The sequence below is a fragment of the Colobus angolensis genome, unplaced genomic scaffold, assembly GCF_000951035.1.
Source record: "Colobus angolensis palliatus isolate OR3802 unplaced genomic scaffold, Cang.pa_1.0 Scaffold151, whole genome shotgun sequence".
NCBI lineage: Eukaryota > Metazoa > Chordata > Mammalia > Primates > Cercopithecidae > Colobus > Colobus angolensis.
This window is the reverse complement of record NW_012114611.1, coordinates 593,544-605,443: the sequence shown is the minus strand read 5'-3', so window position 1 is coordinate 605,443 and position 11,900 is coordinate 593,544. Positions and strand designations below refer to the sequence as shown.

The window sequence follows — 11,900 nt, the reverse complement described above, 5'->3', positions numbered from 1 at the left end:
TTTTTGAGATGGAGTCTCGCCCCATTGCCCAGGCTGGAGTGCAATGGCGCGATCTCAGCTCACTAGAACCTCCGCCTCCTGGGTTCAAACGATTCTCTTGCCTCAGCCTCCTGAGTAGCTAGGATTATAGGCACCCACTACCACGTCCAGCTAATTTTTGTATTTTTAGTAGAGACGGGGTTTCACCATGTTAGCCAGGCTGATTTTTTGTTTTGTTTTGTTTTTTTAAATAGAGATGAGGTTTCACTGTGTTGGCTAGGGTGGTCTCGAACTCCTGACCTCAAATGACCCACCTGCCTTGGCCTCCCAAAGTGCTGGGATTACAGGCATCAGCCACTGCACCCTGCCTGTATTTACTTGTATTTTTTTATTTTTCTTTTCTGTTTATTTTTTATTTTTTATTTTTTCCTGAGATGGAGTCTTGCTCTGCCCCCCTGGCTGGAGTTCAGTGGCTCAATCATGGCTCACTGCAACCTCCGCCTCCTGGGTTCAAGCAATTCTCTTGCCCCAGCCTCCCAAGTAGCTGGGATTCCAGACAGGTACCACCATGCCTGACTAATTTTCGTATTTTTAGTAGAGACTGGGTTTCACCGTGTTAGCCAGGATGGTCTCGATCTCCTGGCCTCGTGATCTGCCCGCCTCGGCCTCCCAAAGTGCTGGGATTACAGATGTGAGCCTTTTTTTTTTCATTAAAAAATTTTTTTGTGGGTACACAGTAGGTATATATATTTTGGGGGTACAGGAGGTGTTTTGATACAGGCATGCAATGTATAATAATCATATCAGGGTAAATGGGGTATCCACTGCCTCAAGCATTTATCCTTTGTGTTACAAACAATCCAATAATCCAATTATATTCTTTGTTATTTTTAAATGTACAATTACATTATTATTGACTATAGTCACCCTGTTGTGCTTTCAATTGCTAGATTTTATTCATTCTATTTTTTTGTATCCATTAACCATCTCTACTTTCCCCCCACCCCCACTACCCTTTCTAGCCTCTGGTAACCATCCTTCTCTTTTTTTTTTTCCTGAGACTGGGTCTCACTCTGTCACCCAGGCTGGAGTGCAGTGGCGCGATCTTGGTTTACTGCAGTCTCGAACTCCTGGGGCTTGAGTGATCCTCCACGCTGAGCTTCCTGAGTAACTGGGACTACAGGCATGCACCATCATGCCCAGCTAATTTTTTGTATTTTTTTGTAGAGACAGGGTCTCAATTTGTTGTCCAGGCTGGTCTCAAACTCCTGGGCTCAAGTGATCCTCTCCCCTCAGCCTTCCAAAATGCTGGGATTACAGGTGTGAGTCACTGCACCTGTCCCATCCTTCTACTCTTTATGTCCATTAGTTCAATTGTTTTAATTTTTAGCTCCCACAAATAAGTGAGAACATGTGAAGTTTGTCTTTCTGTGCCCTGCTTATTTCACTTAACATAATGACCTCTAGTTCCATCCATGTTGTTGCAAATGGCAGGATCTCTTTTTATTATTATTATTATTTTATTTTGAGGCAGAATCTGACTCTCTCACCCAAGCTGGAGTGCAGTGGCACGATCAGCTCATTGCAACCTCCACCTCCCGGGTTCAAGTGATTCTCCTGCCCCAGCCTCCCAAGTAATCCTGGGATTACAGGTGCACGCAACTATGCCTGTCTAATTTTTGTATTTTTTTGCAGAGATAGGATTTCACCATGTTGGCCAGGCTGGTCTTGAACTTCTGGCCTCAAATGATCCACCTGCCTCAGCCTCCCAAAATGCTGGGATTACAGGCATGAGCCACCATCCCTGGTCTCATTCTTTTTTATGCCATCTCCCATTTTAAAAATCATACATTTCTGGTGAACCAAAAATGATGAAAGAAATTCAGAATAAGTGGAAAGCATCTCTAAACTTTTGAAGTTGATATTTTGGAGACCAACCATGATCCACAAAATATACTTGGCTTCTCTGCTGGAGATATATATAGATGAAATGGATCATGTTATATGTCATTTCTTATTTTCCAAAAAATATATCTCCTTTTGCTATCTTAAACAGGCTTCCTTCTCATAGACCTTATATAAGACAGTCTTTTAGAACATATGGTCTGACAAATATGAATATACTTCTGGGACAATGACAGAAAATATTTGCAATCAGAACTAAACCAGAAAACTAGACATATAATAATTGTATCTACCTGGCATACAGGATCAGCCTATAGGCAATGTACTTGCGGAATAGGTATCCCAACTGAACCGTGTCCGTATGAAGTAGCTCAATTATGACAGTCCTAGCCGTTGTGTGCAGCTGTGAAGGGAGTCCACAAGTTTTTATAGCCTGATTTAATAGTATCAGGTTCTTCTTCTGAGCCTCCACATCAACAAAATACCTCTTTTCTTCAAGTTCTTGAGGAGAGGAAGGGGGCACCATTATTTTGGGTTTCTTGGTACCTGAAACTGAACTCAGTATCCAGGGCTTGTCTATAGGAGGGAATCGGGATTTCTGGTACCATTCCAAAGGTGAAATCTGTGATGTTTTGAGTAGAGTAGTGAGAGAAGATAGTGATGTAGGCTTCATGAGAGTGGGAAGGGCCCCTTCACCAGTGTAAGGGGTTTGGGATACTGGGGTCCTGTATTTGGTGAGATGGGACTGAAATGTTCTAAATGATTCCATAGCAAAAGGATCTCGAAGTATCTGGGTTTCTTCAGAAGTGTCAGAGACCTCCGGCATTTGGAACTTCTTAGTGGTGAAAGAAACTTGAGCTACCTTGAAAGCTGGAGCACGAGGATGGATCAGTGCTGATTCAGATGTCAGAGAAGAAATAATTGCCAATCTTTTCTTAGCAACAGAAGGGGACCAAACTTTCTGGGGCTTTCCAGGGGCTGGGGGAGGCCAGAGTGTGGGAGGATGTCTAGAGGTGGGAGGGATCCATAATGAAGAAGCTCGCCCAGGAAGGGTCCATGGTGCCAGATGCTGCCCAGAGGTAGAAGGAGCCTGCAGATAGGGAGATTGTTCAGCAGTGGCAGGAGGCTGGAATTCCTGGAGCTGCTCAGAGAAGGTTAAGGGTCCAGATTCCAGGAGGTCCCCAGGGATGGCAGAGGCTTCAGGAACTAAGCGCTGCCCAAGAGAAAGAGGAGCCCAGAGACTTGGAATCTGTCCAGAAGTGGGTGGGACTCCAGCTATAAGACGCTGCCTGGGGGCAAGAGGGGCGTTTGACATCTGAGGTGGCGGAGGAGTCAGAGAGGCCCTAGTTACGAAAAGCTCCCTAGAGCTAAAGGCCTCCAGTTCAAAGGGCTGCCCTGGAGTGGGAGGGGCCCCAGATATTCGCAGCTGCCCAGGGGTGGGAGGGGCCTGTGGTGCCGGGAACTGCGCAGAAGTGGATTGACCTCCGCATATCAGGATCTGTCCAGAGGAATAAAGAGTCTGTGGTGCCCCAAGCTTCCCAGGCTCAGAAATAATCCCCATTTCTAGGGCCCTCCCAGGGGCAAAGGGGCCTTGGTTGAGGGGAACCGTTGATATCTGCAATATAGAGGACTTCTCAGCAATAGGAACTGATGATGCCAGGGACAGCCTAAGGCTTGGAGACAATCTTGATATGATGCATTGCCCAGTGGGGAGAGAAGCCTTCGGTTTCTGAAATGGTTTATGGGACCACTGAACTTCCTTAAGGGTGAGGGGCGATCCCAAGGTATGGGCTTTATCTAAGGTGAGAGGAACCCTTAACTTCGATAACTGTTCTTGAGCCTGTTCTAAGTTGATAGGGGACTCCAAAACCTGGGTTTGTTCAGGAGTAAGAGTGACAGCTGACACCCAGGCATTTACTGGGGTGATGGGGATTCCCAGTGCCTGGGCCTGCTGAGGGGTGAGAGGGATCCCCAATTCCTGAGCCTGCTGAGGGGTGAGAGTGATCCCCTGAGCCTGGACCTGCTGAGGGGTGAGAGGGATCCCCAGGGCCTGGGCCTGCTGAGGGGTGAGAGGGATCCCTTGAGCCTGGGCCTGCTGAGGGGTGAGAGGGATCCCCAGGGCCTGAGCCTGCTGAGGGGTGAGAGGGATCCCCAATTCCTGGGCCTGCTGAGGGGTGAGAGGGATCCCCAATTCCTGGGCCTGCTGAGGGGTGAGAGGGATCCCCAATTCCTGGGCCTGCTGAGGGGTGACAGTGATCCCCAATTCCTGGGCCCCCTGAGGGGTGAGAGGGATCCCCGGGGCCTGGGCATGCTGAGGGGTGAGAGGGATCCCCCGGGCCTGAGCCTGCTGAGGGGTGAGAGGGGTCCCCACTTCCTGGGCCTGCTGAGGTGTGAGATGAATGCATTTAGTGAGAGGCTGTCCAGAAATAGGAAGAGCTCCAGGCGAGGAGGGCTGTGGGGAGTGGGTAAGTGTGATTGATACGGGCTCCTTTTCATCAGGAAGATTCTCTAATGTCTTCAGATTCCTATGAAACTCTTTTCCTTCATATAACCACTGTACATCTTTCAATACACTCTTCCACCTGGGAGATAATGTCACTGGAGTTTGGGTGACCAGTTTTTCTAGCTCTTTACGTTGTGTTTCCTTCATCTGCATCTGATCCTTTGTTTTGGTCTGCCTTTCGAGGTCCTCCAGCCCTCTCTCTGGCTTCTGCTTTTCCTTCCCTTTCTCCCTTCTCATGTTTGGCCCCAGATGTTTCACTTCCTTCTCAATCTGCCTCATCTGTCCATTCTCCTTTTCCAAGAACAACCCTTGTGCTTTCATTTTTCGGGTCCCTTCTTCCAGTCGCTGCAGACTTGACTTTGGAAGCTCTTCTTCCTCCTGTCCTCTTTGCTTTTGCTTCTCCTCTCGCTCAGCCTGCTTTGGAGTTGTCTGTTTTTGCTCTTTCTTCCACATCTCTTCTTTCTGCCACTGTTTCTGTTTCTGTTGTTCTTGCTTTCCCTCCTTCATCTGGAGCTGTGCCTTTTTCTCTTCCCAATTCTCACTTATCTTCTCATAGTGCTCCTTCAAAAGATTTCTTTCTTCCAGGAACTGCTGTTTGAGACTCATGCCAGACATTTGTTCTTGACCCTCTTGCAAATATTGCTCCCACCTTTGTTTTTCCATCTCCTTGTGGTCTTTCTGTACTGCTGAGACTGTTGGAATATCTCTTTCACTTTCTATTTCAGCCAAGATCGTTTGCATTAAATTGTTAATTACTGGATCTGTGCTCTCATGTGAGAGGAAGGTACTGCTTTCAGACTTTGCACTAATTGGTGACTTCTGAAAATGCAATCCTGGCATAAATGAGACTACCTTTTTTTGTTTTATAGGTTTCTCTCCAACTCGTTCTTCCTTTTTTATCTCTTTGTATTTTCTCAAGATTTTAGTCACAGTTTCAGCCACTTTTTGGAAATATTCCTCCATTTTTGCCTTTACAATTCCTAGTTTTTCAGCTTCTGCTCTTTTTAATAACGCCTCTTCTTTCGGAACAGTCTTTTTGTCAAAAGGCTTTCCCGTGTTATCAATTTTCTGTTTTAGGAAAGCCATTATGGCTTTCTGAAATTCTTCGAGGTTACTCTTTTCACTTTCGCCATCTGGACTTTCTAGAACTCTAGTAGATTCTGAAGTCTCTTTAGCCACTCTTGAGAGTGATTTAACAAGTTGATGAGACTTGACTTGTTTGGTCAACACTTCCTTCTCTTCGGTTGTTTCTTCTTTGCTTGTGGTAGTTCCTGAAGAGATGTGGTGTTTCTTTCCTTTTATTTTTCCTTTTTGTGGCTCAGCGGTATCATCAAATTGGATCATATCGAGTGGCTCCACTAGGCTGCTAATTTCACCTTCGCGCTCTTGGTCCAACGACTCAGTGGTGGGTTCCACTTTAAACTCTGCTGCAGTTGGGCGTTTGTCAAATGGAGATTCACGTTTGACCTTCCTAAATTGCTCCAACATCATACTTGTTCCACTTTTGCCACCTTGACTCTTTGTTTCAGTTAAAAAGAGATGTTTTCTTTTTGCTTCAGTGGGTGACTTTGATTTGTCTTCAAGAAAGGATTTCATTTCTTTTCTTTTCTTTTTCAGTGCTTGTAACTCATAGTATTGACTAGGTTTGGCCTCTGAGACTTTCTGTCCACCTTTATTATCACTCAGATTTGGTCCAGAGGTCTCAGATACATGTGTGCCTTTTGTGTGCTTTCTTTTCCATGACTGATACTCGTCAGTCTCATCTTCCTGATAGACATCACCTTCCTTCAGTGATACGTTATCTTTAGTGCTATCTTCAGAAATATCTTCAGAAGCAACAGGTTGCTGTTGCAGTTCAGTTAAATCTGGAGTTCTTTCAGCTTGGGCTGTATATGAAATACTGGACTCCCATTTTATCCCAGAGTCCTTGGTCTCTTTTCTTTGGACTTCATCTACAATATTTTCAAGTTCCTTGTCTAAAATATTGTCCATATTGTCCTCAGTATCACCAACTTTGATAATGGCCCTGGATGACTGTGGAGAAGGTCCAGGTAACACTTTCAAGGTTGATGATGTGGACAATATTGCATATACTTGTTCTGTAACAATTTTGGATCGAATAAGTTGTTCACATTTTTCTTCTGCATCATGAAGTTTCTGCTGAAGCATTTCATTTTCGTTACTGAGATCTTGTATTACCTTCAGAGAGAGCTCCTTTTCTGCTTCACTTGTCTCATGTACACACACAGTGGAACTTTGGAAGTTAACACCTTTTAATTCATCATTTAGCATACTCAAAGCTTTAGAAAGGTTTACTATTGTTGACGATATATATTTAATAGCATTGTTTTCCAATGTACTGAACATTGTGGTGCCTATGAGTTCCTGTAGCATACCTTGGATTTCTGAAACCTTTGTATTTGTTGCAAATTGATCACTAATCATCTGATCTGGTCTTAAAGCATGGGCTGTTGAAGGTCGTTTTATAACTCTTTCTTTCCAAGATTTCCATAGAGTACCTCTAGATACTGAAGAAAAAAACATAAAACAATGAGATTGCATTTTTTTCTTTTGCATTGTGTTCTATCTATGTTTAAACCTAAGGAATTTAGCCTAGATTAACTATAACTAATTAAATATAAGATAAAGATTAATCTGAAAACTTTAGCTCTAAAATAAACAGTATTATTTCTAAAGGAATGACTCTTTTCACACAATCACCTAGAACTTTTTCTTTCTTTTTTGTTGAGAGGGGATCTCCTTATTTCTCAGGCTGGAGTGCAGTGGCATGATTACTGCAGCCTCAACTTCCTGGGCTCAAACAATCCTCCCACCTCGGCCTCCCTGACTGAGTTGCTGGTGTTACAGGTGCAAGCCACAGCACCTGGCAATCACCTAGAACTTCTACCTCCAGAGTTTAGGACATGAATTCAGCTGTGACCTCTACTTAATTTTAGTTACAAGTTTGGGGTTAGATATAATGTATCTAAGACAAGGCCAGGGCTTGGGGTTCACACCTGTAATCCCAGCACTTTTGGGAGGCCGGGGCAGGCAGATCACCTGAGGTCAGAAGTTCAAGACCAGCCTGGCCAACATGGTGAAACCCTGTCTCTACTAAAAATACAAATATTAGCCAGGCGTGGTGGTGCGTGCCTGCAATCCCAGCCACTCAAGAGGCTGAGGCAGGAGAATCGCTTGAACCCAGGAGGCAGAGGTTGCAGTGAGCCAAGATTGCACCACTGCACTCAAGCCTGGGTGACAGAGTGAGACTCCGTCTCAAAATACATACATACATACATACGTATGTACGTACATAAAATAAAAGATGTAATTCAAGACAAAACTTTTCTCTGGCTTTGGTTATTCTAGTGCTTTCCATTTTCTTTCTCAGATTCGTGTCTCTCTTTTCTCTTTTTTCTGAATCAAAGCTAGCCTTGGTTCTTTCAAAAGTTATCAGAAATCAACAGATAAAAAAGACACACATTTGGCCAGGCGCAATGGCTCATGCCTGTAATCCAAGCACTTTGGGAGGCCGAGGCAGGCGGATCACTTGAGGCCAGGAGTTCGTGACCAGCCTGGCCAACGTGGTGAAAGCCTGTCTCTACTAAAAATACAAAAATTAGCGAGGTGTGGTGGCAGGTGCCTGTAGTCTCAGCTACTTGGGAGGCTGAGGCAGGAGAATCGCTTGAACCTGGGAAGCAGAGGTTGTGGTGAGCCGAGATCACACCACTGCACTTCAGCCTGGGCAACAGAGTGAGACTCTGTCTGAAAAAAAAAAAAAAGAAAAAGAAAAAGACACACATTTGAAAAGATTTGCGGAATGGCTGAGTGAGAAAATCAGCAATCTTTTTTTTTTCCCAAAAGGCAAAGATAAAACTGGGCAAAACTGCCAAAACAACCATTTTAAGACTTTGAAATTGACCAAAGGTATACAACACATTGAGAAGCATTTATTCACGAAAAACTACTGAACCTCAGTAACAAACAGTGAAAGTTTGCAAACTTGGAGTTGCGTCCATCCTCAACCACCAGCTCCATGGCCTGGAACTTCTACCAGAGTGAGGCAGGCTGTGAGGACTGACAACTCTACTGCCTACGGGGATGATTTGACTTGAGCAAAGCCTGGAAAAACCCATGCCTAGTGGCATCGTCGGCTGAGGCAGAAGAATCTCTTGAACCAAAGAGGTAGACGTTGCAGTGAGCCGAGATCACGCCACTGCATCCAGCCTGGGTGACAGAGTGAGACTGTCTCAAAAATAAATAAATACATAAATAAATAAATAAATAAATAAAAATCGTACAAAGTATGTTTCCCAATTGCAATGGAATCTACATATATGTAAGGATTATATATAATGTCATACTAGTTCTCTTATTGAACCCTGTGTGATACGAGTTCTTAGTACAATACTAAAATCATGATTCATAAAAAAAAAAATTGATACATTTACTGGATTTCATCAAAATTAAACATTTTTAGGCTTCAAAAACACCATAAGAAAATGAAAAGACAAGTCATAGGCAGGGAGAAAATATTTGCAAATCACTTTTCTGATAAAGGACTTATATCCAGCCAGGCATGGTGACTCATGCCTATAATCCCAGAACTTGGGGAGGCTGAGGCAGGAGGATCATTTGAGCTCAGGAGTTTGAGACTAGCTTGGATAATACGATGAGACTCTGTCTCTACAAAAAGTTTCTGAAAATTGGCTGGGTGTGGTAGCACACACCTGTAGTCCCAGCTACTCAGGAGACTGAGGCAGGAGGATCCCTTGAGCCCAGGAACTCCAGGCAGCAATGTACTATTATTGTACCAATGCACCCCAGCTTGGGCAACAGAGCAAGACCCTGTCAAAAAGAAAAAAAAAACCCTATATCCAGAAGCTACAAAGAAACGTTAAAACTCCACTGGGCATGGTGGCTCATGCCTGTAATCCCAGCACTTTGGGAGGCCGAGGAGGGTGGATCACAAGGTCAGGAGTTCAAGACCAGCCTGGCCAAGATGGTGAAACTCCATCTCTTCTAAAAATACAAAAATCAGCCAGGTGTGGTGGCATGCTCCTGTAATCCCAGCTCTTGGGAGGCTGAGGCAGGAGAATCACTTGAACCGGGGAGGTGGAGGTTGTAGTGAGCTGAGATCATACCACTGCACTCTAGCCTGGGCGACAGAGTGAGACTCCATCTCAAAAACAAAAAGAAATGTTAAAACTCAATTTTAAAAATGGGCAAGTATTTGAATAGATATTTCACCAAAAAATATATGGAAATGTCTTAATAAGTATGTGAAACACGCTCAGCATCATTTGCCATTAGGAAAATGCAAACTAAAACCACAGTGAGATACCACTTCCCATGTACTAGGACGGCCATAATAAAAAGACAGACAGACAGAGGCCGGGTACCTGTAATCTCAGCACTTTGGGAGGCAGAGGTGGGTGGATCACCTGAGGTCAGGAGTTTGAGACCAGCCTGACCAACATGGAGAAACCCCATCTCCACTAAACATACAAAATTAGCAGGGCATGGTGGCACATGCTTGTAATCCCAGCTACTCAGGAGGCTGAGGCAGGAGAATCGCTTGAACCCAGGAGGCGGAAGTTGCAGTGAGCTGAGATTGCGCCATTGCACTCCAGCTTGGGCAACAAGAGTGAAACTCCGTCAAAAAAAAAAAAAAAAAAGACAATAACAAGTGTTGTTGAGGAAATGGAGAAATTGGAACCTGCATACATTGCTGATAAGAGTGTAAAATGGTACAGTCGCTTTGGTAAATAGTTATGAGTTTCTTTAAAAGTTAAACATAAACTTACCATATGTCCTAGCAATTCGATTCCTAGCTATCTACCCAAAATAAGTGGGTAAATAATGGCATTATTCATAAAAGCCCCAAAGTGGAAACAATTCAAATGTACATCAACTGGTGAATGGGTAAACAAAATGTGGTATATCCAAACATATGTAAACTAACAATGAAAAGAAATTACCAAAGTGTCCTATAACATGACTGAATTTCGAAAACATTATACTAGTTGAAAGAAAATAAACAGAAAATACCACATATAATATGATTCTGTTTGTGTGAAATGTCCAGATAAAACAAATGTAGTATGAAAGAAAATATATTAGTGACTGTCTGGTGCTGCTGATGGGTATAAGGATTGACTATAAATTAGTATGAGGGATCTTTTTGGGATAATGGAAATGTTCTAAAATTAGATTGTTGGCCAGGTGCGGTGACTCACACCTGTAATCCCAGCACTTTGGGAGGCCAAGGCTGGTGGATTATTTGAGGTCAGGAGTTTGAAATCAGTCTGGCCAACATGGTAAAACCCCTGTCTCTACTAAAAATACAAAAAAATTAGCTAGGCATGGTGGCAGGTGCCTGTAATCCCAGCTACTCAGGGGCTGAGGTACGAGAATCGCTTGAACCCAAGAGGCGGAGGTGGCAGTGAGCCAAGATCTCACCACTGCACTCCAGCCTGGGTGACAGAGTGAGACCCTGTCTCAAAAAAAAAAGAAAATTAAAATTAGTAAATAAATTTAAAATAAATAAAAATAAAATTAGATTGTGGTGATAACTGCATAACTCTGTAAATACACAGAAAATCATTTAATTGTATACTTAACATGCATGTAAATTATGCCTTAATAAAGCTGGTTTTTTTTTTGGCCAGGTGCAGTGGCTCATGCCTGTAATCCCAGCATTGTGGAAGGCTGAGTCAGGTGGATAACTTGAGGTCAGGAGTTTGACACTAGCCTGGCCAACATGGTGAAACCCTGTCTCTATTAAAATTCAAAAATTAGCCAGGCGTGGTGGTACATGTCTGTAGTTCCAGCTATTCTGGAGGTGGAGGCAGGAGAATCACTTGAAACCTGGAGGCAGAGGTTGCATTGAGCTGAGATCAGGCCACTGCACTCCAGCCTGAGTGATAGAGCGAGACTGTCTGGGAAAAAAAAAAAAAACTCCATCTACTCCAACTCCAAAATCATAAAGCATGCTTACATATTTTTTTCTTTTGTTTCTTCTTTTCATCAAGGAAAGATGTACTAAATCTGCTTAGTATCTTGATGTTTTTCTCAATAGCTTTTAACATGTCTGGTAACATCTCCATTTGTGCTATCCAGTGGTGGTGTTCATCAACATCCATTAGAGTCATCTCAGACAAAATGGCATCTTGAAGAGAGTAAAAAAAATATCGTTTTTATGCAGAAAAATAAATATCTATAGCTACATAGGCTTATAATATTGGGTAACTACTATATAGTAAATTGGGGAATATAGGTATCTCACAGTTACTGCCATTCTGAGGCTTTTCTCTATGAAGAAATTAAAAAGGAAGAAACTTGGAATAGAAGGCTAAACAGTAAGTCTTAGACATAAATACATTAATCAGGTTAAAAAGTGTCTGGTTTGGTACCTAAAATTGTGTGTGTGTGTGTGTGTGTGTGTGTGTTTTGTTTTGAGACAGAGTCTTGCTCTGTCCAGGCTGGAGTGCAGTGGCACTGTTTCAACTCA

At 43.4% G+C, this 11,900-nt stretch overlaps 1 protein-coding gene across 1 annotated transcript in view; it reads right to left on the bottom strand.

Annotated features, from left to right (window-relative positions):
- The window catches only part of FAM186A (family with sequence similarity 186, member A), a 78,277-nt gene that overhangs the window by 18,339 nt on the left and 48,038 nt on the right, over nt 1-11,900 (bottom strand). The window contains exons 3-5 of the mRNA XM_011936286.1: nt 11,388-11,558; nt 3,271-6,915; nt 2,178-3,165 (exon numbers count right to left, since the gene is read on the bottom strand). Coding sequence (XP_011791676.1) covers nt 2,178-3,165; nt 3,271-6,915; nt 11,388-11,558 — 4,804 coding nt within the window. The remainder of the gene's footprint in view (nt 1-2,177; nt 3,166-3,270; nt 6,916-11,387; nt 11,559-11,900) is intronic.